Source organism: Phyllobates terribilis, unplaced genomic scaffold (assembly GCF_046119375.1).
Source record: "Phyllobates terribilis strain yellow unplaced genomic scaffold, ASM4611937v1 Scaffold_25__1_contigs__length_18738178, whole genome shotgun sequence".
Classification (NCBI taxonomy): domain Eukaryota; kingdom Metazoa; phylum Chordata; class Amphibia; order Anura; family Dendrobatidae; genus Phyllobates; species Phyllobates terribilis.
Window position 1 is genome coordinate 16,924,132 of NW_027362785.1, and position 25,584 is coordinate 16,949,715.

Consider the following 25,584-nt stretch of genomic DNA (forward strand, 5'->3'; position numbering starts at 1 on the left):
CACTGTCTCTCCTCCTCCTCCTGGAGCTGATGATGTCACTGTCTCCTCCTCCTCCTCCTGTAGCTGATGATGTCACTGTCTCTCCTCCTCCTCCTGTAGCTGATGATGTCACTGTCTCTCCTCCTCCTCCTGGAGCTGATGATGTCACTGTCTCTCCTCCTCCTCCTGTAGCTGATGATGTCACTGTCTCCTCCTCCTCCTCATGTAGCTGATGATGTCACTGTCTCTCCTCCTCCTCCTGGAGCTGATGGTGTCACTGTCTCTCCTCCTGTAGCTGATGATGTCACTGTCTCTCCTCCCCCTCCTCCTGGAGCTGATGGTGTCACTGTCTCTCCTCCTCCTGTAGCTGATGATGTCACTGTCTCTTTTCCTCCTGTAGCTGATGATGTCACTGTCTCTCCTCCTCCTGTAGCTGATGAGGTCACTGTCTCTCCTCCTCTTCCTCCTCCTGTAGCTGATGGTGTCACTGTCTCTCCTCCTCCTCCTCCTGGAGCTGATGATGTCACTGTCTCTCCTCCTCTTCCTGTAGCTGATGATGTCACTGTCTCTCCTCCTCCTCCTGTAGCTGATGATGTCACTGTCTCTCCTCCTCCTCCTCCTCCTGTAGCTGATGATGTCACCATCTCTCCTCCTCCTGTAGCTGATGATGTCACTGTCTCTCTTCCTCCTCCTGTAGCTGATGTCACTGTCTCTCCTCCTCCTCCTGTAGCTGATGATGTCACTGTCTCTCCTCCTCCTCCTGTAGCTGATGATGTCACTGTCTCTCCTCCTCCTCCTGTAGCTGATGATGTCACTGTCTCTCCTCCTCCTCCTGTAGCTGATGATGTCACTGTCTCTCCTCCTCCTCCTGTAGCTGATGATGTCACTTTCTCTCCTCCTCCTGTAGCTGATGATGTCACTCTCTCCTCCTCCTCCTGTAGCTGATGATGTCACTGTCTCTCCTCCTCCTCCTGTAGCTGATGATGTCACTGTCTCCTCCTCCTCCTCCTGTAGCTGATGATGTCACTGTCTCTCCTCCTCCTCCTGTAGCTGATGGTGTCACTGTCTCTCCTCCTGTAGCTGATGATGTCACTGTCTCTCCTCCTCCTGTAGCTGATGATGTCACTGTCTCTCCTCCTCTTCCTCCTCCTGTAGCTGATGGTGTCACTGTCTCTCCTCCTCCTCCTCCTGGAGCTGATGATGTCACTGTCTCTCCTCCTCTTCCTGTAGCTGATGATGTCACTGTCTCTCCTCCTCCTCCTCCTGTAGCTGATGATGTCACTGTCTCTCCTCCTCCTCCTGTAGCTGATGATGTCACTGTCTCTCCTCCTCCTCCTCCTGTAGCTGATGTCACCGTCTCTCCTCCTGTAGCTGATGATGTCTCTGTCTCTCCTCCTCCTGTAGCTGATGATGTCACTGTCTCTCCTCCTCCTCCTCCTGTAGCTGATGATGTCACTGTCTCTCCTCCTCCTGTAGCTGATGATGTCACTGTCTCTCCTCCTCCTGTAGCTGATGATGTCACTGTCTCTCCTCCTCCTCCTGTAGCTGATGATGTCACTGTCTCTCCTCCTCCTGTAGCTGATGATGTCACTGTCTCTCCTCCTCCTCCTCCTGGAGCTGATGATGTCACTGTCTCTCCTCCTCCTCCTCCTGTAGCTGATGATGTCACTGTCTCTCCTCCTCCTCCTGTAGCTGATGATGTCACTGTCTCCTCCTCCTCCTCCTGTAGCTGATGATGTCACTGTCTCTCCTCCTCCTGTAGCTGATGATGTCACTGTCTCTCCTCCTCCTCCTCCTGTAGCTGATGATGTCACTGTCTCTCCTCCTCCTCCTCCTGTAGCTGATGATGTCACTGTCTCTCCTCCTCCTCCTGTAGCTGATGATGTCACTGTCTCTCCTCCTCCTCCTCCTGTAGCTGATGATGTCACGGTCTCCTCCTCCTGTAGCTGATGATGTCACTGTCTCTCCTCCTCCTCCTGTAGCTGATGATGTCACTGTCTCTCCTCCTCCTCCTGTAGCTGATGATGTCACTGTCTTTCCTCCTCCTCCTGTAGCTGATGATGTCACTGTCTCTCCTCCTCCTGTAGCTGATGATGTCACTGTCTCTTCCTCCTCCTCCTGTAGCTGATGATGTCACTGTCTCTCCTCCTCCTCCTGTGGCTGATGATGTCACTGTCTCTCCTCCTCCTCCTGTGGCTGATGATGTCACTGTCTCTCCTCCTCCTCCTGTGGCTGATGATGTCACTGTCTCTCCTCCTCCTCCTGTAGCTGATGGTGTCACTGTCTCTCCTCCTCCTCCTCCTGTAGCTGATGATGTCACTGTCTCTCCTCCTCCTGTAGCTGATGATGTCACTGTCTCTCCTCCTCCTGTAGCTGATGATGTCACTGTCTCTCCTCCTCCTGTAGCTGATGATGTCACTGTCTCTCCTCCTCCTCCTGTAGCTGATGATGTCACTGTCTCTCCTCCTCCTGTAGCTGATGATGTCACTGTCTCTCCTCCTCCTCCTCCTGTAGCTGATGATGTCACTGTCTCTCCTCCTCCTCCTCCTGGAGCTGATGATGTCACTGTCTCTCCTCCTCCTCCTGTAGCTGATGGTGTCACTGTCTCTCCTCCTCCTGTAGCTGATGATGTCACTGTCTCTCCTCCTCCTCCTCCTGGAGCTGATGATGTCACTGTCTCTCCTCCTCCTCCTGTAGCTGATAGTGTCACTGTCTCTCCTCCTCCTCCTCCTGTAGCTGATGATGTCACTGTCTCTCCTCCTCCTCCTGTAGCTGATGATGTCACTGTCTTTCCTCCTCCTGTAGCTGATGATGTCACTGTCTCTCCTCCTCCTCCTCCTGGAGCTGATGATGTCACTGTCTCTCCTCCTCCTCCTGTAGCTGATGGTGTCACTGTCTCTCCTCCTCCTCCTCCTGTAGCTGATGATGTCACTGTCTCTCCTCCTCCTCCTGTAGCTGATGATGTCACTGTCTCTCCTCCTCCTCCTGTAGCTGATGATGTCACTGTCTCTCCTCCTCCTGTAGCTGATGATGTCACTGTCTCCTCCTCCTCCTCCTGTAGCTGATGATGTCACTGTCTCCTCCTCCTCCTCCTGTAGCTGATGGTCTTTCTTGTCTTTTCCCCCAGGCGATCACTGCAGGACGTATCGCTTGCTCCTTTGGGGGGGTTGCTCTCGGGGACTCGTGGATCTCCCCCATCGGTGGGTGGTTGTAGTTTTGCTTCTTTGGTGATGAGTTGGGATTTCTGCAGGTGATGTATGTTCCTGCGGGGGGCGCCAGTGACTCCTGTGCTCTCTTACAGATTCGGTTCTGTCCTGGGGACCTTACCTGTACAGTATTGTGAGTAGGCTTGTGGGTTATCGGGGGGCTGCTTGTGCCTGCTGTGGGGCTGCTGACCATTTGGGGTCTCTTCTAGTCTCTTCTGGATGACACGGGGCTGCAGGAGGTTCAGGCAGCGGCCAGCGCTGTGCAGGACGCCCTCACTAAGGAGCAGTTCACACTGGCCACCGAATTATGGTCCAAGACTGAGGACGTCATTGAAGAGGTGAGACAGATGCAGTACTCAATGTGTCCACCAGAGGCCAGGGGTTCACTGTCACAAGATCATATCAAGATAAAGGGGCGGGGCTGACAACCTCTCACCAGATATACGGGCTGGTTGTCAGTAATAGGGGCGGGGCTGACTACCTCTCACCAGATATACAGGCTGGTTATCAGTAATAGGGGCGGGGCTGATAACCTCCCACCAGATATACAGGCTGGTTATCAGTAATAGGGGCGGGGCTGACTACCTCTCACCAGATATACGGGCTGGTTATCAGTAATAGGGGCGGGGCTGATAACCTCCCACCAGATATACAGGCTGGTTATCAGTAATAGGGGCGGGGCTGATAACCTCTCACCAGATATACAGGCTGGTTATCAGTAATAGGGGCGGGGCTGATAACCTCTCACCAGATATACAGGCTGGTTGTCAGTAATAGGGGCGGGGCTGATAACCAGCCTATATATCTGGCGAGAGGTTATCAGTAATAGGGGCGGGGCTGATAACCACTCACCAGATATACAGGCTGGTTTTCAGTAATAGGGGCGGGGCTGATAACCTCTCACCAGATATACAGGCTGGTTATCAGTAATAGGGGCGGGGCTGATAACCACTCACCAGATATACAGGCTGGTTTTCAGTAATAGGGGCGGGGCTGATAACCTCTCACCAGATATACAGGCTGGTTATCAGTAATAGGGGCGGGGCTGATAACCACTCACCAGATATACAGGCTGGTTTTCAGTAATAGGGGCGGGGCTGATAACCTCTCACCAGATATACAGGCTGGTTATCAGTAATAGGGGCGGGGCTGATAACCTCTCACCAGATATACGGGCTGGTTGTCAGTAATAGGGGCGGGGCTGATAACCTCTCACCAGATATACAGGCTGGTTGTCAGTAATAGGGGCGGGGCTGATAACCTCTCACCAGATATACAGGCTGGTTGTCAGTAATAGGGGCGGGGCTGATAACCTCTCACCAGATATACGGGCTGGTTGTCAGTAATAGGGGCGGGGCTGACAACCTCCCACCAGATATACGGGCTGGTTGTCAGTAATAGGGGCGGGGCTGACAACCTCCCACCAGATATACGGGCTGGTTGTCAGTAATAGGGGCGGGGCTGACAACCTCCCACCAGATATACGGGCTGGTTGTCAGTAATAGGGGCGGGGCTGACAACCTCCCACCAGATATACGGGCTGGTTGTCAGTAATAGGGGCGGGGCTGACAACCTCCCACCAGATATACGGGCTGGTTGTCAGTAATAGGGGCGGGGCTGACAACCTCCCACCGGATATACGGGCTGGTTGTCAGTAATAGGGGCGGGGCTGACAACCTCCCACCAGATATACGGGCTGGTTGTCAGTAATAGGGGCGGGGCTGACAACCTCTCACCAGATATACAGGCTGGTTGTCAGTAATAGGGGCGGGGCTGACAACCTCCCACCAGATATACGGGCTGGTTGTCAGTAATAGGGGCGGGGCTGACAACCTCCCACCAGATATACAGGCTGGTTATCAGTAATAGGGGCGGGGCTGACAACCTCCCACCAGATATACAGGCTGGTTGTCAGTAATAGGGGCGGGGCTGACAACCTCCCACCAGATATACGGGCTGGTTGTCAGTAATAGGGGCGGGGCTGACAACCTCTCACCAGATATACGGGCTGGTTGTCAGTAATAGGGGCGGGGCTGACAACCTCCCACCAGATATACGGGCTGGTTGTCAGTAATAGGGGCGGGGCTGACAACCTCCCACCAGATATACGGGCTGGTTGTCAGTAATAGGGGCGGGGCTGACAACCTCCCACCAGATATACGGGCTGGTTGTCAGTAATAGGGGCGGGGCTGACAACCTCCCACCAGATATACGGGCTGGTTGTCAGTAATAGGGGCGGGGCTGACAACCTCCCACCAGATATACAGGCTGGTTGTCAGTAATAGGGGCGGGGCTGACAACCTCCCACCAGATATAGGGGCTGGTTGTCAGTAATAGGGGCGGGGCTGACAACCTCCCACCAGATATACGGGCTGGTTGTCAGTAATAGGGGCGGGGCTGACAACCTCCCACCAGATATACGGGCTGGTTGTCAGTAATAGGGGCGGGGCTGACAACCTCCCACCAGATATACGGGCTGGTTGTCAGTAATAGGGGCGGGGCTGACAACCTCCCACCGGATATACGGGCTGGTTGTCAGTAATAGGGGCGGGGCTGACAACCTCCCACCAGATATACGGGCTGGTTGTCAGTAATAGGGGCGGGGCTGACAACCTCTCACCAGATATACAGGCTGGTTGTCAGTAATAGGGGCGGGGCTGACAACCTCCCACCAGATATACGGGCTGGTTGTCAGTAATAGGGGCGGGGCTGACAACCTCCCACCAGATATACAGGCTGGTTATCAGTAATAGGGGCGGGGCTGACAACCTCCCACCAGATATACAGGCTGGTTGTCAGTAATAGGGGCGGGGCTGACAACCTCCCACCAGATATACGGGCTGGTTGTCAGTAATAGGGGCGGGGCTGACAACCTCTCACCAGATATACGGGCTGGTTGTCAGTAATAGGGGCGGGGCTGACAACCTCCCACCAGATATACGGGCTGGTTGTCAGTAATAGGGGCGGGGCTGACAACCTCCCACCAGATATACGGGCTGGTTGTCAGTAATAGGGGCGGGGCTGACAACCTCCCACCAGATATACGGGCTGGTTGTCAGTAATAGGGGCGGGGCTGACAACCTCCCACCAGATATACGGGCTGGTTGTCAGTAATAGGGGCGGGGCTGACAACCTCCCACCAGATATACAGGCTGGTTGTCAGTAATAGGGGCGGGGCTGACAACCTCCCACCAGATATAGGGGCGGGGCTGACAACCTCCCACCAGATATACAGGCTGGTTGTCAGTAATAGGGGCGGGGCTGACAACCTCCCACCAGATATACAGGCTGGTTGTCGGTAGTGATAGATGATGATTTGGTACTTTCGTATAAGATGTGTAGACGTAGGCCTCTCCCGTCCCTCCCCCTGCCGGCCCCTGTCCCGTCCCTCCGCCAGCCGGCCTCAGCCCCATGGCCCAGTCCCATATCCCCATCGCCCGACCCTCCGCCCACCGGCCCTTGTCTCGTCCCTCCACCTGCCGGCCCCTGTCCCGTCCCTCTGCCTGCCGGCCCCTGTCCCGTCCCGTCCCGTCCCTCCACCTGCCATTCCTGTACCTCCGCCAGCCTGCCTCGGCCCCATGGCCCAGTCCCATACCCCCAGCGCCCGTCCCTTTGCTCGCCGGCCCCGGTGCTCGTCCCTCCACCTGCCGGCCCCTCTCCCGTCCCTCTGCCTGCCGGCCGGTCCTGTACCTCCGCCAGCCGGCCTTGGCCCCATGGCCCAGTCCCTTACCCCCGGCGCCCGTCCCTTTGCTCGCCGGCCCCGGTGCTCGTCCCTCCACCTGCCGGCCCCTCTCCCGTCCCTCTGCCGGCCGGTCCTGTACCTCCGCCAGCCGGCCTTCGCCCCATGGCCCAGTCCCTTACCCCCGGCGCCCGTCCCTTTGCCCGCCGGCCCCGGTGCTCGTCCCTCCGCCTGCCGGCCCTTGTCCCGTCCCTCCGCCTGCGGATCCTGTCCCTCTGCCAGTCGGCCTCGGCCCCATGGCCCAGTCCCATACCCCCGGCGCCCTTCCCTTTGCCCGCCGGCCCCTATGCTCGTCCCTCCACCCACCATCCCTCTGATCTGGGGATTCCAACCACAGGACATGTTTTCTTATCATTTCAGAATACGGACGGCGTGAACTTCTACAATATCCTGAGCCATGAGTCGCTGATGAGGAGAAGAGCTGCTGAGTTCAGCCGACCGTACATAGGTGAGATCTCACCACTGAAGGGATCAGCTCCACTCCCCTGGACTGGCGGGAGGAGAGGAGTCGCCCCACTTCTGAGACTGGCGGGAGGAGAGGAGTCGCCCCACTTCTGAGACTGGCGGGAGGAGAGGAGTCGCCCCACTTCTGAGACTGACGGGAGGAGAGGAGTCGCCCCACTTCTGAGACTGGTGGGAGGGGAGTCAATTGATCTGGGACTGGCGGGACGTCAGGGGCCACCCCCTTTCTGGAACTGGCGGGAGGGCAGTCAACTGCCCCCCTTCTGGGACTAGCGAGACGTCAGGGGCCACCCCCTTCCTGGACTGGTGGGAGGAGAGTCAACTGCCCCCCATCTGGGACTGGTGGGATGTCAGGGGCCGCCCCCCTCCTGGGACTGGCTTGAGGGCAGTCAAATGCCCCCCTTCTGGGACTGGCGGGAGTAGAGTCTACTGCCCCCCCATCTGGGACTGGCGGGAGTAGAGTCTACTGCCCCCCCATCTGGGACTGGCGGGAGTAGAGTCTACTGCCCCCCCATCTGGGACTGGCGGGAGTAGAGTCTACTGCCCCCCCATCTGGGACTGGCGGGAGTAGAGTCTACTGCCCCCCCATCTGGGACTGGCGGGAGGTGAGAAGTTGTCGCCACCCCCCTTCTGGGATTGGCGCGAGAGGAGGAGCTGCCCCCCTTGTGGACTGGCGGAAGGAGAGGAGTCGCCACCCCCTTCTGGGAGTGGAGGAGCCGCCCCCCTTCTCGAACCGGCGGGAGGACAGGGTCCGCCCCCCTTCTGAGACTGGCGGGAATGCAGGAGTCGTCCCCATTACTCCCTCTACGGCTGTCATGATAAGGGCAGTAGTCATGGACGTGCCATGAGCTCTGCCTCTGCTCGTGCACCAGGCAGCTCAGGATGAACAGCAGTTGGCCTCTTGTAGTCGGGTCACTCTTTTAACCTGAGACTTCTCGCCCACTGTGACAGGCCGCCTCTTCCAGCGCCACGTTCAGCCCCTGCAGAGCAACGTCCTGGATAAGCTGATGAATGGACCAATCAGGAAGCTGCTGAGGATCATCCCGGACGAGGTGCGCTGGGGAGGTAGGTGTCCTCCGCCTGCAGGGTCCTCACTGCGGGGTGGTGGTCCTCACTGCGGGGCGGCGCTCCTCACTGCTGGGCGGCGCTCCTCACTGCTGGGCGGCGCTCCTCACTGCTGGGCGGCGCTCCTCACTGCTGGGCGGCTCTCCTCACTGCTGGGCGGCTCTCCTCACTGCTGGGCGGCTCTCCTCACTGCTGGGCGGCGCTCCTCACTGCTGGGCGGCGCTCCTCACTGCGGGGTGGTGGTCCTCACTGCTGGGCGGCTCTCCTCACTGCTGGGCGGCTCTCCTCACTGCTGGGCGGCGCTCCTCACTGCCGGGCGGCGCTCCTCACTGCCGGGCGGCGCTCCTCACTGCCGGGCGGCGCTCCTCACTGCCGGGCGGCGCTCCTCACTGCCGGGCGGCGCTCCTCACTGCCGGGCGGCTCTCCTCACTGCCGGGCGGCTCTCCTCACTGCCGGGCGGCTCTCCTCACTGCCGGGCGGCTCTCCTCACTGCCGGGCGGCTCTCCTCACTGCCGGGCGGCTCTCCTCACTGCCGGGCGGCGCTCCTCACTGCCGGGCGGCGCTCCTCACTGCCGGGCGGCGCTCCTCACTCTCGGCCTCTCTCCTCTAGGTCAGGCCGCTCTGGTGTTTGAGAACATGGCCGGCGATTTCATGAAACCTGTGGTGGACGTCGTGGATGAGCTGTTGTCCGCTGGTATCAATGTGACTGTGTATAATGGCCAGCTGGACCTGATCGTGGACACTGTCGGTGAGTGGCGCCTCCATAGCCCCCACACTTGCGTGGGAGGTTTCTGCGTGTCCGATGCCTCCACACGTGGGTGTGAGGTTTCTGCTCCTCCGTGGCCTCCACAGGTCGGTGGGAGGTTTCTGCTCCTCCGTGGCCTCCACAGGTCGGTGGGAGGTTTCTGCTCCTCCGTGGCCTCCATAGGTCGGTGGGAGGTTTCTGCTCCTCCGTGGCCTCCATAGGTCGGTGGGAGGTTTCTGCTCCTCCGTGGCCTCCATAGGTCGGTGGGAGGTTTCTGCTCCTCCGTGGCCTCCATAGGTCGGTGGGAGGTTTCTGCTCCTCCGTGGCCTCCATAGGTCGGTGGGAGGTTTCTGCTCCTCCGTGGCCTCCACAGGTCGGTGGGAGGTTTCTGCTCCTCCGTGGCCTCCACTGGTCGGTGGGAGGTTTTTGCTCCTCCGTGGCCTCCACTGGTCGGTGGGAGGTTTCTGCTCCTCCGTGGCCTCCACTGGTCGGTGGGAGGTTTCTGCTCCTCCGTGGCCTCCACTGGTCGGTGGGAGGTTTCTGCTCCTCCGTGGCCTCCACAGGTCGGTGGGAGGTTTCTGCTCCTCCGTGGCCTCCACAGGTCGGTGGGAGGTTTCTGCTCCTCCGTGGCCTCCACAAGTCGGTGGGAGGTTTCTGCTCCTCCGTGGCCTCCACAGGTCGGTGGGTGGTTCCTCCTCCTCTGTGGCCTCCACAGGTCGGTGGGAGGTTTCTGCTCCTCCGTGGCCTCCACAGGTCGGTGGGAGGTTTCTGCTCCTCCGTGGCCTCCACAGGTCGGTGGGAGGTTTCTGCTCCTCCGTGGCCTCCATAGGTCGGTGGGAGGTTTCTGCTCCTCCGTGGCCTCCACAGGTCGGTGGGAGGTTTCTGCTCCTCCGTGGCCTCCACTGGTCGGTGGGAGGTTTTTGCTCCTCCGTGGCCTCCACTGGTCGGTGGGAGGTTTCTGCTCCTCCGTGGCCTCCACTGGTCGGTGGGAGGTTTCTGCTCCTCCGTGGCCTCCACTGGTCGGTGGGAGGTTTCTGCTCCTCCGTGGCCTCCACAGGTCGGTGGGAGGTTTCTGCTCCTCCGTGGCCTCCACAGGTCGGTGGGAGGTTTCTGCTCCTCCGTGGCCTCCACAAGTCGGTGGGAGGTTTCTGCTCCTCCGTGGCCTCCACAGGTCGGTGGGTGGTTCCTCCTCCTCTGTGGCCTCCACAGGTCGGTGGGAGGTTTCTGCTCCTCCGTGGCCTCCACAGGTCGGTGGGAGGTTTCTGCTCCTCCGTGGCCTCCACAGGTCGGTGGGAGGTTTCTGCTCCTCCGTGGCCTCCACAGGTCGGTGGGAGGTTTCTGCTCCTCCGTGGCCTCCACAGGTCGGTGGGAAGTTTCTGCTCCTCCGTGGCCTCCACAGGTCGGTGGGAAGTTTCTGCTCCTCCGTGGCCTCCACAGGTCGGTGGGAGGTTTCTGCTCCTCCGTGGCCTCCACAGGTCGGTGGGAGGTTTCTGCTCCTCCGTGGCCTCCACAGGTCGGTGGGAGGTTTCTGCTCCTCATACCTCTTCTCTCCTTCAGGTCAGGAGTCCTGGGTGAAGCGATTACAATGGAGGAGGCTGGAGGAGTTCAGGAGCTTGCACTGGAGGCCGCTGCACCTGAGCGAGGGAGAGACCGTGGCCTTCTACAAGAGCCTGGACAACTTCAGCTTCTACTGGATCCTGAAGGCCGGTCACATGGTGAGAAATCCAGTGCTTCTGCCATGTCTGCAGTTACACCGTGTGACCCCCGGGGGCAGCGTCCTCTATAGTCTGCAGTTACGCTGTGTGATCCTGGGTGTCACGCATAGTGTGGGAAAGACAAAGTGCAACACGAAGGGATGAGGGGAATGGAGGCCCTTAGGCAGATCTAATAACTCCCTGTCTACCCTACCATCTCTATATTGGTTCCACATCAGTCGCCAAGCAGGAAACCTAAGCCCTGTATATCCCTAGAGCTAGGCCCTAAATAGGGAGAGGAGGGTGAACACTTGTCAGTCCCCACTATAAACTAAAGACAAAAAGGGAGACAAACAAAGGGGGGAAAACTTAGCTTGAGCAGACACCAGAGGGATAACACCAAATGTCCTCCAAGGGCACCACAAAAGAAACTGCTAGAGCTCCCAGCCTTCATAAGGGAAAATGAGAATATCACCAGCGACTGCCTGAAGCAGACTGAGAGTTTATAAATACCCTGACCAGAGTGTGTCAATCAAAGCAGGAGGGAGGTTGTCGCTGGGTCCAAAAGTCAGAAGGATTAAGAAGGCGTCTGCAATGCCAATCGCAGTGACCTTCTGCAGCCAGATGCAGAGCGACTGTCTATTACACCTGACACACCCGTGACAGTACCCTCCTTCTACGAGTGGCCCCCGGACACTCAGGACCGGGTTTCTCAGGATAAGAGGTGTGGAATGAACGAACCAACCTGGGAGCGTTCACCTCTGACGCTGAAACCCATATCCTCTCCTCTGGACCATAACCCTTCCATAACTAGTATTGTAGAGAACGACGTTGGAGACGAGAATCTACAATCCTCGAAATCTGGAACTCCAGATTACCATCAACCATTACTGGGGGCGGCGGTAGGGGTGAGGGCTCAAGAGGTTCTTCTCTGATTCTAACCAGATTGTAGGCTCCCCTTAAATCCAACTTGGAGAACACCTTAGCTCCTACAACCTGGCTGAACAAATCAGGAATCGGAGGAAGAGGGTATGGATCACGAAATGGTAATTTGATTTAATTACCGGAAATCTAAACAGGGACGTAGACCACCATCTTTTTCCTTCACGAAGAAGAACCCTGCCGCCACGGGCGAAGATGAGGGTCTGATATGTCCCTTCTCCAGACTTTCCACAATGAAATCCTTCATGGTTTGTCTCTCAGGGCCAGAAAGATTATACAGTCTGGACTTCGGTAGTTTAGCTCCGGGGGTCAGGTTAATAGGACAGTCATAAACACGATGAGGAGGCAAATCCTGACACCCCCTCTCAGAAAAAACATCCTCAAAATCAGACAGAAAAGCAGGTAATATTTCCGTAGAGACAGTAGCAAGGGAAATATCTAAACAGTTCTCATGGCAGTAATCTCCCCATTCAATAATCTCTCCAATCCACCAACGGATTATGTTTCACCAACCAGGGTAGACCCAAAACAATTGGGGTGGGCCCAGTACAATTAGGGTGGGAAGGCCGTCCAGGACATAGCAAGGAATTCACACACAATGATCCAACCCCATCCTCCGTTTTACATTATGTACCATCTGCGTAAATGCTTTCTGTGCAAGTGGCGCTGAGTCGATGGCGAAGATGGGAATACGCTTAGCTAAAGTACAGCAAGCAAGATCATGAGTTCTCACAAACTCACCATCAACCACGCTGACTCCAGCTCCACTATCAACAAACACAGACATTTTCTCGGTTTTGCTCTCTAGCACCACCTCTGCTGTCAGAACAAACCGGGAACTGCAGGTTGGTGATAAATGCACCCCTTGATTATCAAACTCCAGACTACCAAGGGTTAATCGAGTTTCCTTTTGCTTAGGAATTGAAGGACAGGTCCCAATAAAATGTCCCTTTTTTCCACAAAAAAACACACGCCCCTGTTTTTGCCGATCTCCGGGGAAATGTACGATGCAGAGGCACCCCCTAACTGCATCGGTTCTTCCACCCCCCACATACTGGTTCACCGCCAGACCACCTCCCACCCGGCAAAGGAGCATTACCCCGAAAAGAAGGCTCTGGAGAAGGTGGTCTCACCCACCTATCCCAAAGGCATCTATCTATTATTATTATTTATTATTATAGCGCCATTTATTCCATGGCGCTTTACATGTGAAAAAGGGGTATAATACAAGAACAATTACAATAATCTTGAACACAATGTGTCAGCGACTGGTACAGGCGGAGCGAGGACCCTGCCCGCGAGGGCTCACAATCTACAAGGGATGGGTGAGGATACAGTAGGTGAGGGTAGAGTTGGTCGTGCTGCGCTATGGTGGGGCGAGGACCCTGCCCGCGAGGGCTCACAGTCTACAAGGGATGGGTGAGGATACAGTATGTGAGGGTAGAGCTGGTCGTGCAGTGGTATGGTGGAGCGAGGACCCTGCCCGCGAGGGCTCACAGTCTACAAGGGATGGGTGAGGATACAGTAGGTGAGGGTATAGCTGGTCGTGCAGCGGTATGGTGGAGCGAGGACCCTGCCCGCGAGGGCTCACAGTCTACAGGAGATGGGTGAGGATACAGTAGGTGAGGGTATAGCTGGTCGTGGAGCGGTATGGTGGAGCGAGGACCCTGCCCGCGAGGGTTCACAGTCTACAAGGGGTGGGTGAGGATACAGTAGGTGAGGGTATAGCTGGTCGTGCAGCGGTATGGTGGAGCGAGGACCCTGCCCGCGAGAGCTCACAGTCTACAGGGGATGGGTGAGGATACAGTAGGTGAGGGTAGAGCTGGTCGTACAGCGGTATGGTGGGGCGAGGACCCTGCCCGCGAGGACTCACAGTCTACAGGGGATGGGTGAGGATACAGTAGGTGAGGGTAGAGCTGGTCGTGCAGCGGTATGGTGGAGCTAGGACCCTGCCCGCGAGGGCTCACAGTCTACAAGGGATGGGTGAGGATACAGTAGGTGAGGGTAGAGCTGGTCGTGCAGCGGTATGGTGGAGCTAGGACCCTGCCCGCGAGGGCTCACAGTCTACAAGGGATGGGTGGGGATACAGTAGGTGAGGGTAGAGCTGGTCGTACAGCGGTATGGTGGAGCGAGGACCCTGCCCACGAGGGCTCACAGTCTACAAGGGATGGGTGAGGATACAGTAGGTGAGGGTAGAGCTGGTCGTGGAGCGGTATGGTGGAGCGAGGACCCTGCCCACGAGGGCTCACAGTCTACAAGGGATGGGTGAGGATACAGTAGGTGAGGGTATAGCTGGTCGTGGAGCGGTATGGTGGAGTGAGGACCCTGCCCGCGAGGGCTCACAGTCTACAAGGGATGGATGAGGATACAGTAGGTGAGGGTAGAGCTGGTCGTACAGCGGTATGGTGGGGCGAGGACCCTGCCCGCGAGGGCTCACAGTCTACAAGGGATGGGTGAGGATACAGTAGGTGAGGGTAGAGCTGGTCGTGGAGCGGTATGGTGGAGCGAGGACCCTGCCCGCGAGGGCTCACAGTCTACAGGGGATGGGTGAGGATACAGTAGGTGAGGGTAGAGCTGGTCGTACAGCGGTATGGTGGAGCGAGGACCCTGCCCGCGAGCGCTCACAATCTACAGGGGATGGGTGAGGATACAGTAGGTGAGGGTAGAGCTGGTCGTGCAGCGGTATGGTGGAGCGAGGACCCTGCCTGCGAGGGCTCACAGTCTACAAGGGATGGGTGAGGATACAGTAGGTGAGGGTAGAGCTGGTCGTGCAGAGGTATGGTGGAGCGAGGACCCTGCCTGCGAGGACTCACAGTCTACAAGGGATGGGTGAGGATACAGTAGGTGGGGGTAGAGCTGGTCGTACAGCGGTATGGTGGAGCGAGGACCCTGCCCGCGTGGGCTCACAGTTTACAAGGGGTGGGTGAGGATAGAGTAGGTGAGGGTATAGCTGGTCGTGGAGCGGTATGGTGGAGCGAGGACCCTGCCCGCGAGGGCTCACAGTCTACAAGGGGTGGGTGAGGATACAGTAGGTGAGGGTATAGCTGGTCGTGCAGCGGTATGGTGGAGCGAGGACCCTGCCCGCGAGGGCTCACAGTCTACAGGGGATGGGTGAGGATACAGTAGGTGAGGGTAGAGCTGGTCGTGGAGCGGTATGGTGGAGCGAGGACCCTGCCCGCGAGGGCTCACAGTCTACAGGGGATGGGTGAGGATACAGTAGGTGGGGGTAGAGCTGGTCGTACAGCAGTATGGTGGAGCGAGGACCCTGCCCACGAGGGCTCACAGTCTACAAGGGATGGGTGAGGATACAGTAGGTGAGGGTATAGCTGGTCGTGGAGCGGTATGGTGGAGCGAGGACCCTGCCCGCGAGGGCTCACAGTCTACAGGGGATGGGTGAGGATACAGTAGGTGAGGGTAGAGCTGGTCGTGCAGCGGTATGGTGGAGCGAGGACCCTGCCTGCGAGGGCTCACAGTCTACAAGGGATGGGTGAGGATACAGTAGGTGAGGGTAGAGCTGGTCGTGCAGAGGTATGGTGGAGCGAGGACCCTGCCTGCGAGGGCTCACAGTCTACAAGGGATGGGTGAGGATACAGTAGGGTGGTAGGGCTGGTCGTGCAGCGGTATGGTGGAGCGAGGACCCTGCCCACGAGGGCTCAGTCTACAAGGGATGGGTGAGGATACAGTAGGTGAGGGTAGAGGAGGTTGTGCAGCGGTATGGTGGAGCGAGGACCCTGCCTGCGAGGGCTCACAATCTACAGGGGATGGGTGAGGATACAGTAGGTGAGGGTAGAGCTGGTCATGCGGCGGTGGTTACTGCAGGATGTAGGCTTGTCGGAAGAGGTGGGTCTTCAGGTTCCTTTTGATGGTTTCCACGGTGGGCGAGAGTCTGATATGTTGGGGTAGAGAGTTCCAGAGTAGGGCGGAAGCACGGGAGAAATCTTGTATACGGTTGTGGGAGGAGGAGATAAGAGGGGAGTAGAGAAGGAGATCTTGTGAGGATCGGAGGTTGCGTGCGGGTATGTAGCAGAAGACTAGGTCGGAGATATATGGAGGAGACAGGTTGTGGATGGCTTTGTATGCCATGGTTAGGGTTTTGAACTGGAGTCTCTGAGCAATGGGGAGCCAGTGAAGAGATTGACAGAGAGGAGAGGCCGGGGAATAGCGGGGGGACAGGTGGATTAGTCGGGCAGCAGAGTTTAGGATAGATTGGAGGGGTGCGAGAGTGTTAGAGGGAGGCCACAGAGCAGGAGGTTGCAGTAGTCAAGGCGGGAGATGATGAGGGCGTGCACTAGTGTTTTTGCAGATTCATGGTTGAGGAATGTGCGGATCCGGGAGATATTTTTGAGTTGGAGTCGGCAGGAAGTGGAAAGGGCTTGGATATGTGGTGTGACCGAGAGATCAGAGTCCAGGGTTACTCCAAGGCAGCGAGCTTGAGGGACTGGGGAGAGTGGGCAGCCATTGACGTTGATAGATAGGTCAGTTGGGGGGGTTGAGTGAGACGGTGGAAAGATGATGAATTCTGTTTTGTCCATGGTAAGTTTTAGAAATCTGGCAGAGAAGAAGGATGAAATAGCAGACAGACATTGTGGGATTTTGGTTAGTAAGGAGGAGATATCAGGTCCAGAGAGGTAGATCTGTGTGTCGTCAGCATAGAGGTGATAATGAAAGCCATGAGACTCTATGAGCTGTCCCAGGCCGAAGGTGTAGATGGAGAAGAGAAGGGACCCTAGAACTGAACCTTGGGGGACACCGACAGATAGGGGGCGAGATGAGGAGGTGGTGCGTGAGTGGGAGACACTGAATGTCCGGTCTGTTAGGTATGGAGATCCAGGATAGGGCCAAGTCTGTGATGCCGAGAGATGAGAGGGTCTGGAGTAAGAGGGAATGGTCCACTGTGTCAAAGGCAGATGACAGGTCTAGGAGGAGGAGGACAGCGTAGTGTCGCTTAGATTTGGCGGTTAGTAGGTCGTTGGTGACTTTAGTCAGGGTAGTTTCAGTAGAATGGTGTGGTCGGAAACCTGATTGTAGGCGGTCAAAGAGGGAACAGGAGGAGAGGTGGGAGGACAGCTCAGAATGGACGTGTTGTTCCAGTAGTTTTGAGGCATAGGGGAGAAGTGATATGGGGCGATAGCTAGACAGAGAGGATGGGTCAAGGGAGGGCTTTTTGAGGATGGGTGTGATTGAGGCATGTTTGAAGCATGAGGGGAAGACACCAGTTGTTAGTGACAGGTTGAAGAGGTGGGCTAGGGCTGGGATGAAGATAGTGGTAAGGTTTGGGATGAGGTGGGACGGGATTGGGTCAAGTTTACAGGTGGTGAGGCGTGATTTGGAGAGTAAGGAGGAAAGTTGATCTTCAGAAATGGTGGAGAATGTGGTTTTGGAGGAGGAGGGTTGAGTAGCTGTGGGGAGGGGCTGTGGGGGCTTTAGGCAAAAACTTTGTCTGATGGTGTCAATCTTCTGCTTGAAGAATGAGGCAAAGTCTTCAGCTGAAATAAGGGAGGGGGCACTGGGGGACGGAGGAGAGAATTGAAGGTGTTGAATAGTTGTTTAGGGTTGTGAGACAGGGAGGATATGAGAGATGCAAAGTATGTTTGTTTTGCTGCAGTGAGTGTGGACTTGAAGGTAGTGAGGGACTGTTTGAATGCGATGAAGTGCTCATGGGAGTGGGACCTTTTCCATCTACGTTCAGCAACCCTGGAGGCCCGTCGCAGTTCTTTAGTTAGGCTGGTGTGCCAGGGTTGCCTGTTGATTGTGCGAGCTTTGGTATGTGTGAGGGGGGCGACCGAATCGAGAGCTGCAGCTGTTGTGGTGTTGTATAAAGTGGCAGCAACATCTGCATAATGTAAGGAGCTTATGTCTGTAAGAGGGAGGAGGGATTCAGAGAGAGAGTGTAGGACAAGGTGTTTGAGATTTCTACGAGGGTGTGCAAGTTTGTGGAGTGGGGATTGTTGCCCCAGGGAGGAGAGTGAAGAGAATGTAAGTAGGTTGTGGTCAGAGAGAGGGAGAGGAGAGTTAGAGAGGTTAGATAGGGAACAGAGGCGGGTGAAGATGAGGTCCAGTGTGTGGCCGTCTTTGTGGGTGGGTGTGGAAGACCACTGAGTAAGACCAAAGGAGGAAGTGAGGGATAGAAGGTTAGAGACAGATGAGAGGGAAGTGTCAATGGGGATGTTAAAGTCGCCCATGAGGATAGTGGGGATGTCAACCGAGAGGAAATGAAGTAGCCAGGTGGTGAAGTGGTCAAAGAAAGTGTTGGTTGATCCTGGGGGGCGGTAGATGACGGCCAGTTGGAGGTTTGAGGGGGAGTAGATGCGCACACAGTGCACTTCAAAAGAGAGGAGAGTAATTGCGGGTGGCAGTGGGATATGGGTGAAGGAGCAGTTATCTGAGAGGAGGAAACCTATTCCTCCACCGTGCTTGTCGGTGGGTCGGGGGGTATGGGAGAGGTGGAATCCGCCATACGAAAGTGCAGCAGGAGAGGCCGTGTCGGAGGGGGTGAGCCAGGCTTCAGTGATGCCGAGAAGGAGAGTTTGTTAGTGATGAAGAGATCGTGAATGTAGGAAAGTTTATTGCAGACGGAGCGAGCATTCCATAGAGCTCCTGTTAGTGGGACTGGGGAAGCAGGGGCTGGGCGTATAGGTCTAAGGTTAGAAGGGTTACGAGAGTAACCCTTGGCCAACGACATGGCAGCCTCCAAGGACTGAGGGGTATCATATACTGCCAAGGCATCTTTCAACCTTTCAGTAAGGGTGGGTCCTTCCATTTAGTATCTGTCGCCCATCGACTGAATTCCGAACTGTACGTCTCCACTGACCGATTCCCCTGCTGAAGGGAACATAGCCTAGACTCAGCCAAGGCGACTCGGTCAGGGTCATCATAGATGAGGGCCAGAGCCCCTAAAAAACCCTCCACAGACTGGAGACAAACCAAACCCTGCCGAAAGCCCACAACTGAGGATCTCCCTGCAGTAGAGAGATCAGAATCCCCACTCGCTGCTCCTCATTACCGCAGGAGTAAGGACGAAGTTTAAAGTACAGTTTGCAGGTCTCCTTGAACACAAAAATCTTGTTCTTACCTCCTGAAAACCTGTCTGGGAGGGCAACCTTGGGTTAAAGCTGGACCGGCCTACCTATAGAGACCCCCACATTAGGAACCTGCTGCTGCTGCTGCTGACCCTCCAGTTTTTTTTTTTTTTTTTATATGCACGGCCGATGATAGTGTCACGCACAGTGTAAGAAAGACTAAGTGCAACACGAAGGGACAGCGTCCTCCTCCATAGTCTGCAGTTACACCGTGTGACCCCCAGGGGCAGCGTCCTCTATAGTCTGCAGTTACACTGTGTGACCCCCAGGGACAGCGTCCTCCTCCATAGTCTGCAGTTACACCGTGTGACCCCCGGGGCAGCGTCTCACTCTATAGTCTGCAGTTACACCGTGTGACCCCCGGGGCAGCGTCTCACTCTATAGTCTGCAGTTACACTGTGTGACCCCCGGGGACAGCCTCCTCCTCCATAGTCTGCAGTTACACCGTGTGACCCCCGGGGCAGCGTCTCACTCTATAGTCTGCAGTTAGACCGTGTCACCCCCGGGGACAGCGTCCTCCTCCATAATCTGCAGTTACACTGTGTGACCCCTGGGGCAGCGTCCTCCTCCATAGTCTGCAGTGACACAGTGCGACCCCCGGGGACAGCGTCCTCCTCCATAGTCTGCAGTTACACTGTGTGACCCCCGGGGACAGCGTCCTCCTCCATAGTCTGCAGTTACACTGTGTGACCCCCGGGGACAGCGACCTCCTCCATAGTCTGCAGTTACACTGTGTGACCCCCGGGGACAGCGTCCTCCTCTATAGTCTGCAGTTACACTGTGTGACCCCCGGGGACAGCGTCCTCCTCCATAGTCTGCAGTTACACTGTGTGACCCCCGGGGACAACGTCCTCCTCCATAGTCTGCAGTTACACCGTGTGACCCCCGGGGCAGCGTCTCACTCTATAGTCTGCAGTTACACAGTGTGACCCCCGGGGACAGCGTCCTCCTCTATAGTCTGCAGTGACACTGTGTGACCCCCGGGGACAGCGTCCTCCTCCATAGTCTGCAGTTACACCGTGTGACCCCCCGGGGACAGCGTCCTCCTCTATAGTCTGCAGTTACACAGTGCGACCCCCGGGGCAGCGTCCTCCTCCATAGTCTGCAGTTACACTGTGTGACCCCCGGGGACAGCGTCTCACTCTATAGTCTGCAGTTACACTGTGTGACCCCCGGGGACAGCGTCCTCCTCCATAGTCTGCAGTTACACAGTGCGACCCCCGGGGACAGCGTCCTCCTCCATAGTCTGCAGTTACACCGTGTGACCCCCGGGGACAGCGTCCTCCTCCATAGTCTGCAGTGACACTGTGTGACCCCCGGGGACATTGTCCTCCTCTATAGTCTGCAGTGACACTGTGTGACCCCCGGGGACAGCGTCCTCCTCCATAGTCTGCAGTTACACTGTGTGACCCCCGGGGACAGCGTCCTCCTCCATAGTCTGCAGTTACACGGTGTGACCCCCGGGGATAGCGTCCTCCTCCATAGTCTGCAGTGACACTGTGTGACCCCCGGGGACAGCGTCCTCCTCTATAGTCTGCAGTTACACAGTGCGACCCCCGGGGACAGCGTCCTCCTCCATAGTCTGCAGTTACACAGTGCGACCCCCGGGGACAGCGTCCTCCTCCATAGTCTGCAGTGACACTGTGTGACCCCCGGGGACAGCGTCTCACTCTATAGTCTGCAGTTACACTGTGTGACCCCCGGGGACAGCGTCCTCCTCTATAGTCTGCAGTTACACCGTGTGACCCCCGGGGACAGCGTCCTCCTCCATAGTCTGCAGTGACACTGTGTGACCCCCGGGGACAGCGTCCTCCTCTATAGTCTGCAGTTACACTGTGCGACCCCCGGGGACAGCGTCCTCCTCCATAGTCTACAGTTACACTGTGCGACCCCTGGGGACAACGTCCTCCTCCATAGTCTGCAGTTACACCGTGTGACCCCCGGGGACAGCGTCCTCCTCCATAGTCTGCAGTTACACTGTGTGACCCCCGGGGCAGCGTCTCACTCTATAGTCTGCAGTTACACTGTGTGACCCCCGGGGACAGCGTCCTCCTCCATAGTCTGCAGTTACACCGTGTGACCCCCCGGGGACAGCGTCCTCCTCTATAGTCTGCAGTTACACAGTGCGACCCCCGGGGCAGCGTCTCACTCTATAGTCTGCAGTTACACTGTGTGACCCCCGGGGACAGCATCCTCCTCCATAGTCTGCAGTTACACCGTGTGACCCCCGGGGCAGCGTCTCACTCTATAGTCTGCAGTTACACTGTGTGACCCCCGGGGACAGCGTCCTCCTCCATAGTCTGCAGTGACACTGTGTGACCCCCGGGGACAGCGTCCTCCTCCATAGTCTGCAGTTACACTGTGCGACCCCCGGGGACAGCGTCCTCCTCCATAGTCTGCAGTGACACTGTGTGACCCCCGGGGACAGCGTCCTCCTCCATAGTCTGCAGTTACACTGTGCGACCCCCGGGGACAGCGTCCTCCTCCATAGTCTGCAGTGACACTGTGTGACCCCCGGGGACAGCGTCCTCCTCCATAGTCTGCAGTTACACTGTGTGACCCCCGGGGACAGCGTCCTTACTCTATAGTCTGCAGTGACACTGTGTGACCCCCGGGGACAGCGTCCTCCTCTATAGTCTGCAGTTACAGCGTGTGACCCCCGGGGCAGCGTCCTCCTCCATAGTCTGCAGTTACACAGTGTGACCCCCGGGGACAGCGTCCTCCTCCATAGTCTGCAGTTACACGGTGTGACCCCTGGGGACAGCGTCCTCCTCCATAGTCTGCAGTTACACTGTGTGACCCCCGGGGACAGCGTCCTCCTCCATAGTCTGCAGTTACACAGTGTGACCCCCGGGGCAGCGTCCTCCTCCATAGTCTGCAGTGACACAGGGCGACCCCCGGGGACAGCGTCCTCCTCCATAGTCTGCAGTTACACCGTGTGACCCCCGGGGCAGCGTCTCACTCTATAGTCTGCAGTTACACTGTGTGACCCCCGGGGACAGCGTCCTCCTCCATAGTCTATAGTTTATATAGTCTGCAGTTACACAGTGTGACCCCCGGGGACAGCGTTCTCCTCCATAGTCTGCAGTGACACAGGGCGACCCCCGGGGACAGCGTCCTCCTCCATAGTCTGCAGTTACACCGTGTGACCCCCGGGGCAGCGTCCTCCTCCATAGTCTGCAGTTACACCGTGTGACCCCCGGGGCAGCGTCCTCCTCCATAGTCTGCAGTTACACCGTGTGACCCCCGGGGCAGCGTCCTCTTCCATAGTCTGCAGTTACACCGTGTGACCCCCGGGGCAGCGTCCTCCTCCATAGTCTGCAGTTACACCGTGTGACCCCCGGGGCAGCGTCCTCTTCCATAGTCTGCAGTTACACCGTGTGACCCCCGGGGACAGCGTCCTCCTCCATAGTCTGCAGTTACACAGTGCGACCCCCGGGGCAGCGTCTCACTCTATAGTCTGTAGTTACACTGTGTGACCCCCGGGGACAGCGTCCTCCTCCATAGTCTGCAGTTACACCGTGTGACCCCCGGGGACAGCGTCCTCCTCTATAGTCTGCAGTTACACAGTGCGACCCCAGGGGACAGCGTCCTCCTCCATAGTCTGCAGTTGCACTGTGTGACCCCCGGGGACAGCGTCCTCCTCCATAGTCTGCAGTTACACCGTGTGACCCCCGGGGCAGCGTCTCACTCTATAGTCTGCAGTTACACTGTATGACCCCCGGGGACAGCGTCCTCCTCCATAGTCTGCAGTTACACCGTGTGACCCCCGGGGCAGCGTCTCACTCTATAGTCTGCAGTTAGACCGTGTCACCCCCGGGGACAGCGTCCTCCTCTATGCTCTGCAGTTACACTGTGTGACCCCTGGGGCAGCGTCCTCCTCCATAGTCTGCAGTGACACAGTGCGACCCCCGGGGACAGCGTCCTCCTCCATAGTCTGCAGTTACACTGTGTGACCCCCGGGGACAGCGTCCTCCTCCATAGTCTGCAGTTACACTGTGTGACCCCCGGGGACAGCGACCTCCTCCATAGTCTGCAGTTACACTGTGTGACCCCCGGGGACAGCGTCCTCCTCTATAGTCTGCAGTTACACTGTGTGACCCCCGGGGACAGCGTCCTCCTCCATAGTCTGCAGTTACACTGTGTGACCCCCGGGGACAACGTCCTCCTCCATAGTCTGCAGTTACACCGTGTGACCCCCGGGGCAGCGTCTCACTCTATAGTCTGCAGTTACACTGTGTGACCCCCGGGGACAGCGTCCTCCTCCATAGTCTGCAGTTACACCGTGTGACCCCCCGGGGACAGCGTCCTCCTCTATAGTCTGCAGTTACACAGTGCGACCCCCGGGGCAGCGTCCTCCTCCATAGTCTGCAGTTACACTGTGTGACCCCCGGGGACAGCGTCTCACTCTATAGTCTGCAGTTACACTGTGTGACCCCCGGGGACAGCGTCCTCCTCCATAGTCTGCAGTTACACAGTGCGACCCCCGGGGACAGCGTCCTCCTCCATAGTCTGCAGTTACACCGTGTGACCCCCGGGGACAGCGTCCTCCTCCATAGTCTGCAGTGACACTGTGTGACCCCCGGGGACATTGTCCTCCTCTATAGTCTGCAGTGACACTGTGTGACCCCCGGGGACAGCGTCCTCCTCTATAGTCTGCAGTTACACCGTGTGACCCCCGGGGACAGCGTCCTCCTCCATAGTCTGCAGTGACACTGTGTGACCCCCGGGGACAGCGTCCTCCTCTATAGTCTGCAGTTACACAGTGCGACCCCCGGGGACAGCGTCCTCCTCCATAGTCTACAGTTACACTGTGCGACCCCTGGGGACAACGTCCTCCTCCATAGTCTGCAGTTACACCGTGTGACCCCCGGGGCAGCGTCTCACTCTATAGTCTGCAGTTACACTGTGTGACCCCCGGGGACAGCGTCCTCCTCCATAGTCTGCAGTTACACCGTGTGACCCCCCGGGGACAGCGTCCTCCTCTATAGTCTGCAGTTACACAGTGCGACCCCCGGGGCAGCGTCTCACTCTATAGTCTGCAGTTACACTGTGTGACCCCCGGGGACAGCATCCTCCTCCATAGTCTGCAGTTACACCGTGTGACCCCCGGGGCAGCGTCTCACTCTATAGTCTGCAGTTACACTGTGTGACCCCCGGGGACAGCGTCCTCCTCCATAGTCTGCAGTGACACTGTGTGACCCCCGGGGACAGCGTCCTCCTCCATAGTCTGCAGTTACACTGTGCGACCCCCGGGGACAGCGTCCTCCTCCATAGTCTGCAGTGACACTGTGTGACCCCCGGGGACAGCGTCCTCCTCCATAGTCTGCAGTTACACTGTGCGACCCCCGGGGACAGCGTCCTCCTCCATAGTCTGCAGTGACACTGTGTGACCCCCGGGGACAGCGTCCTCCTCCATAGTCTGCAGTTACACTGTGTGACCCCCGGGGACAGCGTCCTTACTCTATAGTCTGCAGTGACACTGTGTGACCCCCGGGGACAGCGTCCTCCTCTATAGTCTGCAGTTACACGGTGTGACCCCTGGGGACAGCGTCCTCCTCCATAGTCTGCAGTGACACTGTGTGACCCCCGGGGACAGCGTCCTCCTCCATAGTCTGCAGTGACACTGTGTGACCCCCGGGGACAGCGTCCTCCTCCATAGTCTGCAGTGACACTGTGTGACCCCCGGGGACAGCGTCCTCCTCCATAGTCTGCAGTGACACTGTGTGACCCCCGGGGATAGCGTCCTCCTCTATAGTCTGCAGTTACACTGTGTGACCCCCGGGGACAACGTCCTCCTCTATAGTCTGCAGTTACACAGTGCGACCCCCGGGGACAGCGTCCTCCTCCATAGTCTGCAGTTACACTGTGTGACCCCCGGGGATAGCGTCCTCCTCCATAGTCTGCAGTTACACTGTGTGACCCCCGGGGATAGCGTCCTCCTCCATAGTCTGCAGTGACACAGTGCGACCCCCGGGGACAGCGTCCTCCTCTATAGTCTGCAGTGACACTGTGTGACCCCCGGGGACAGTGTCCTCCTCCATAGTCTGCAGTGACACTGTGTGACCCCCGGGGACAGTGTCCTCCTCCATAGTCTGCAGTGACACTGTGTGACCCCCGGGGACAGCGTCCTCCTCTATAGTCTGCAGTTACACTGTGTGACCCCCGGGGACAGCGTCCTCCTCTATAGTCTGCAGTTACACTGTGTGACCCCCGGGGACAGCGTCCTCCTCCATAGTCTGCAGTGACACTGTGTGACCCCCGGGGACAGCGTCCTCCTCTATAGTCTGCAGTGACACTGTGTGACCCCAGGGGACAGCGTCCTCCTCCATATTCTGCAGTTACACCGTGTGACCAGCAGGGCGCTCTCCTCCTCCAGGTTCCTGCTGACCAGCCATGGACCTCTCTGCAGATGTTAAGGATGATCATGGACCAGCTGTGATTACAGGACGACTCCTGGCTCCTGTTGCTATTATACGGGTCCCAGAATGCTTTGCAGCTGATCGCTTTGTAACCTGCTTCTGATCACGCAGCTGCTGCATGTCATATGATGGAGGACTGGAGACCGGGAGGAGGTGGTGTTGAAAGCTGGGCCGGATCCAGCCCCTGGTTTGTGATGTGAAAAACATTTTTTATTACAAATTATAGAATAAAGATTCGTCTTTTTGCTGTA

At 57.4% G+C, this 25,584-nt stretch overlaps 1 protein-coding gene across 1 annotated transcript; it reads left to right on the plus strand.

Annotated features, from left to right (window-relative positions):
* The first annotated feature begins 3,046 nt into the window (after nt 1–3,046).
* SCPEP1 (serine carboxypeptidase 1) lies at nt 3,047–25,584 on the plus strand. Its single transcript, XM_073660396.1, has 8 exons — nt 3,047–3,179; nt 3,281–3,318; nt 3,395–3,523; nt 7,285–7,372; nt 8,338–8,451; nt 9,062–9,199; nt 10,754–10,911; nt 25,291–25,584. The coding sequence occupies exons 1-8, from the start codon at nt 3,047–3,049 to the stop codon at nt 25,351–25,353; spliced, it is 861 nt and encodes a 286-aa protein (XP_073516497.1). The 3' UTR covers nt 25,354–25,584.

Bases quoted from the DNA above. Each gene is read 5' to 3' on its own strand.
- SCPEP1 (XM_073660396.1), top strand. From the start codon at position 3,047: ATGTCACTGTCTCCTCCTCCTCCTCCTGTAGCTGATGGTCTTTCTTGT. The intron at 3,319-3,394 runs GTGAGTAGGCTT...GGTCTCTTCTAG, and splicing joins GACCTTACCTGTACAGTATT to TCTCTTCTGGATGACACGGG. The intron at 8,452-9,061 runs GTAGGTGTCCTC...TCTCTCCTCTAG, and splicing joins GGACGAGGTGCGCTGGGGAG to GTCAGGCCGCTCTGGTGTTT.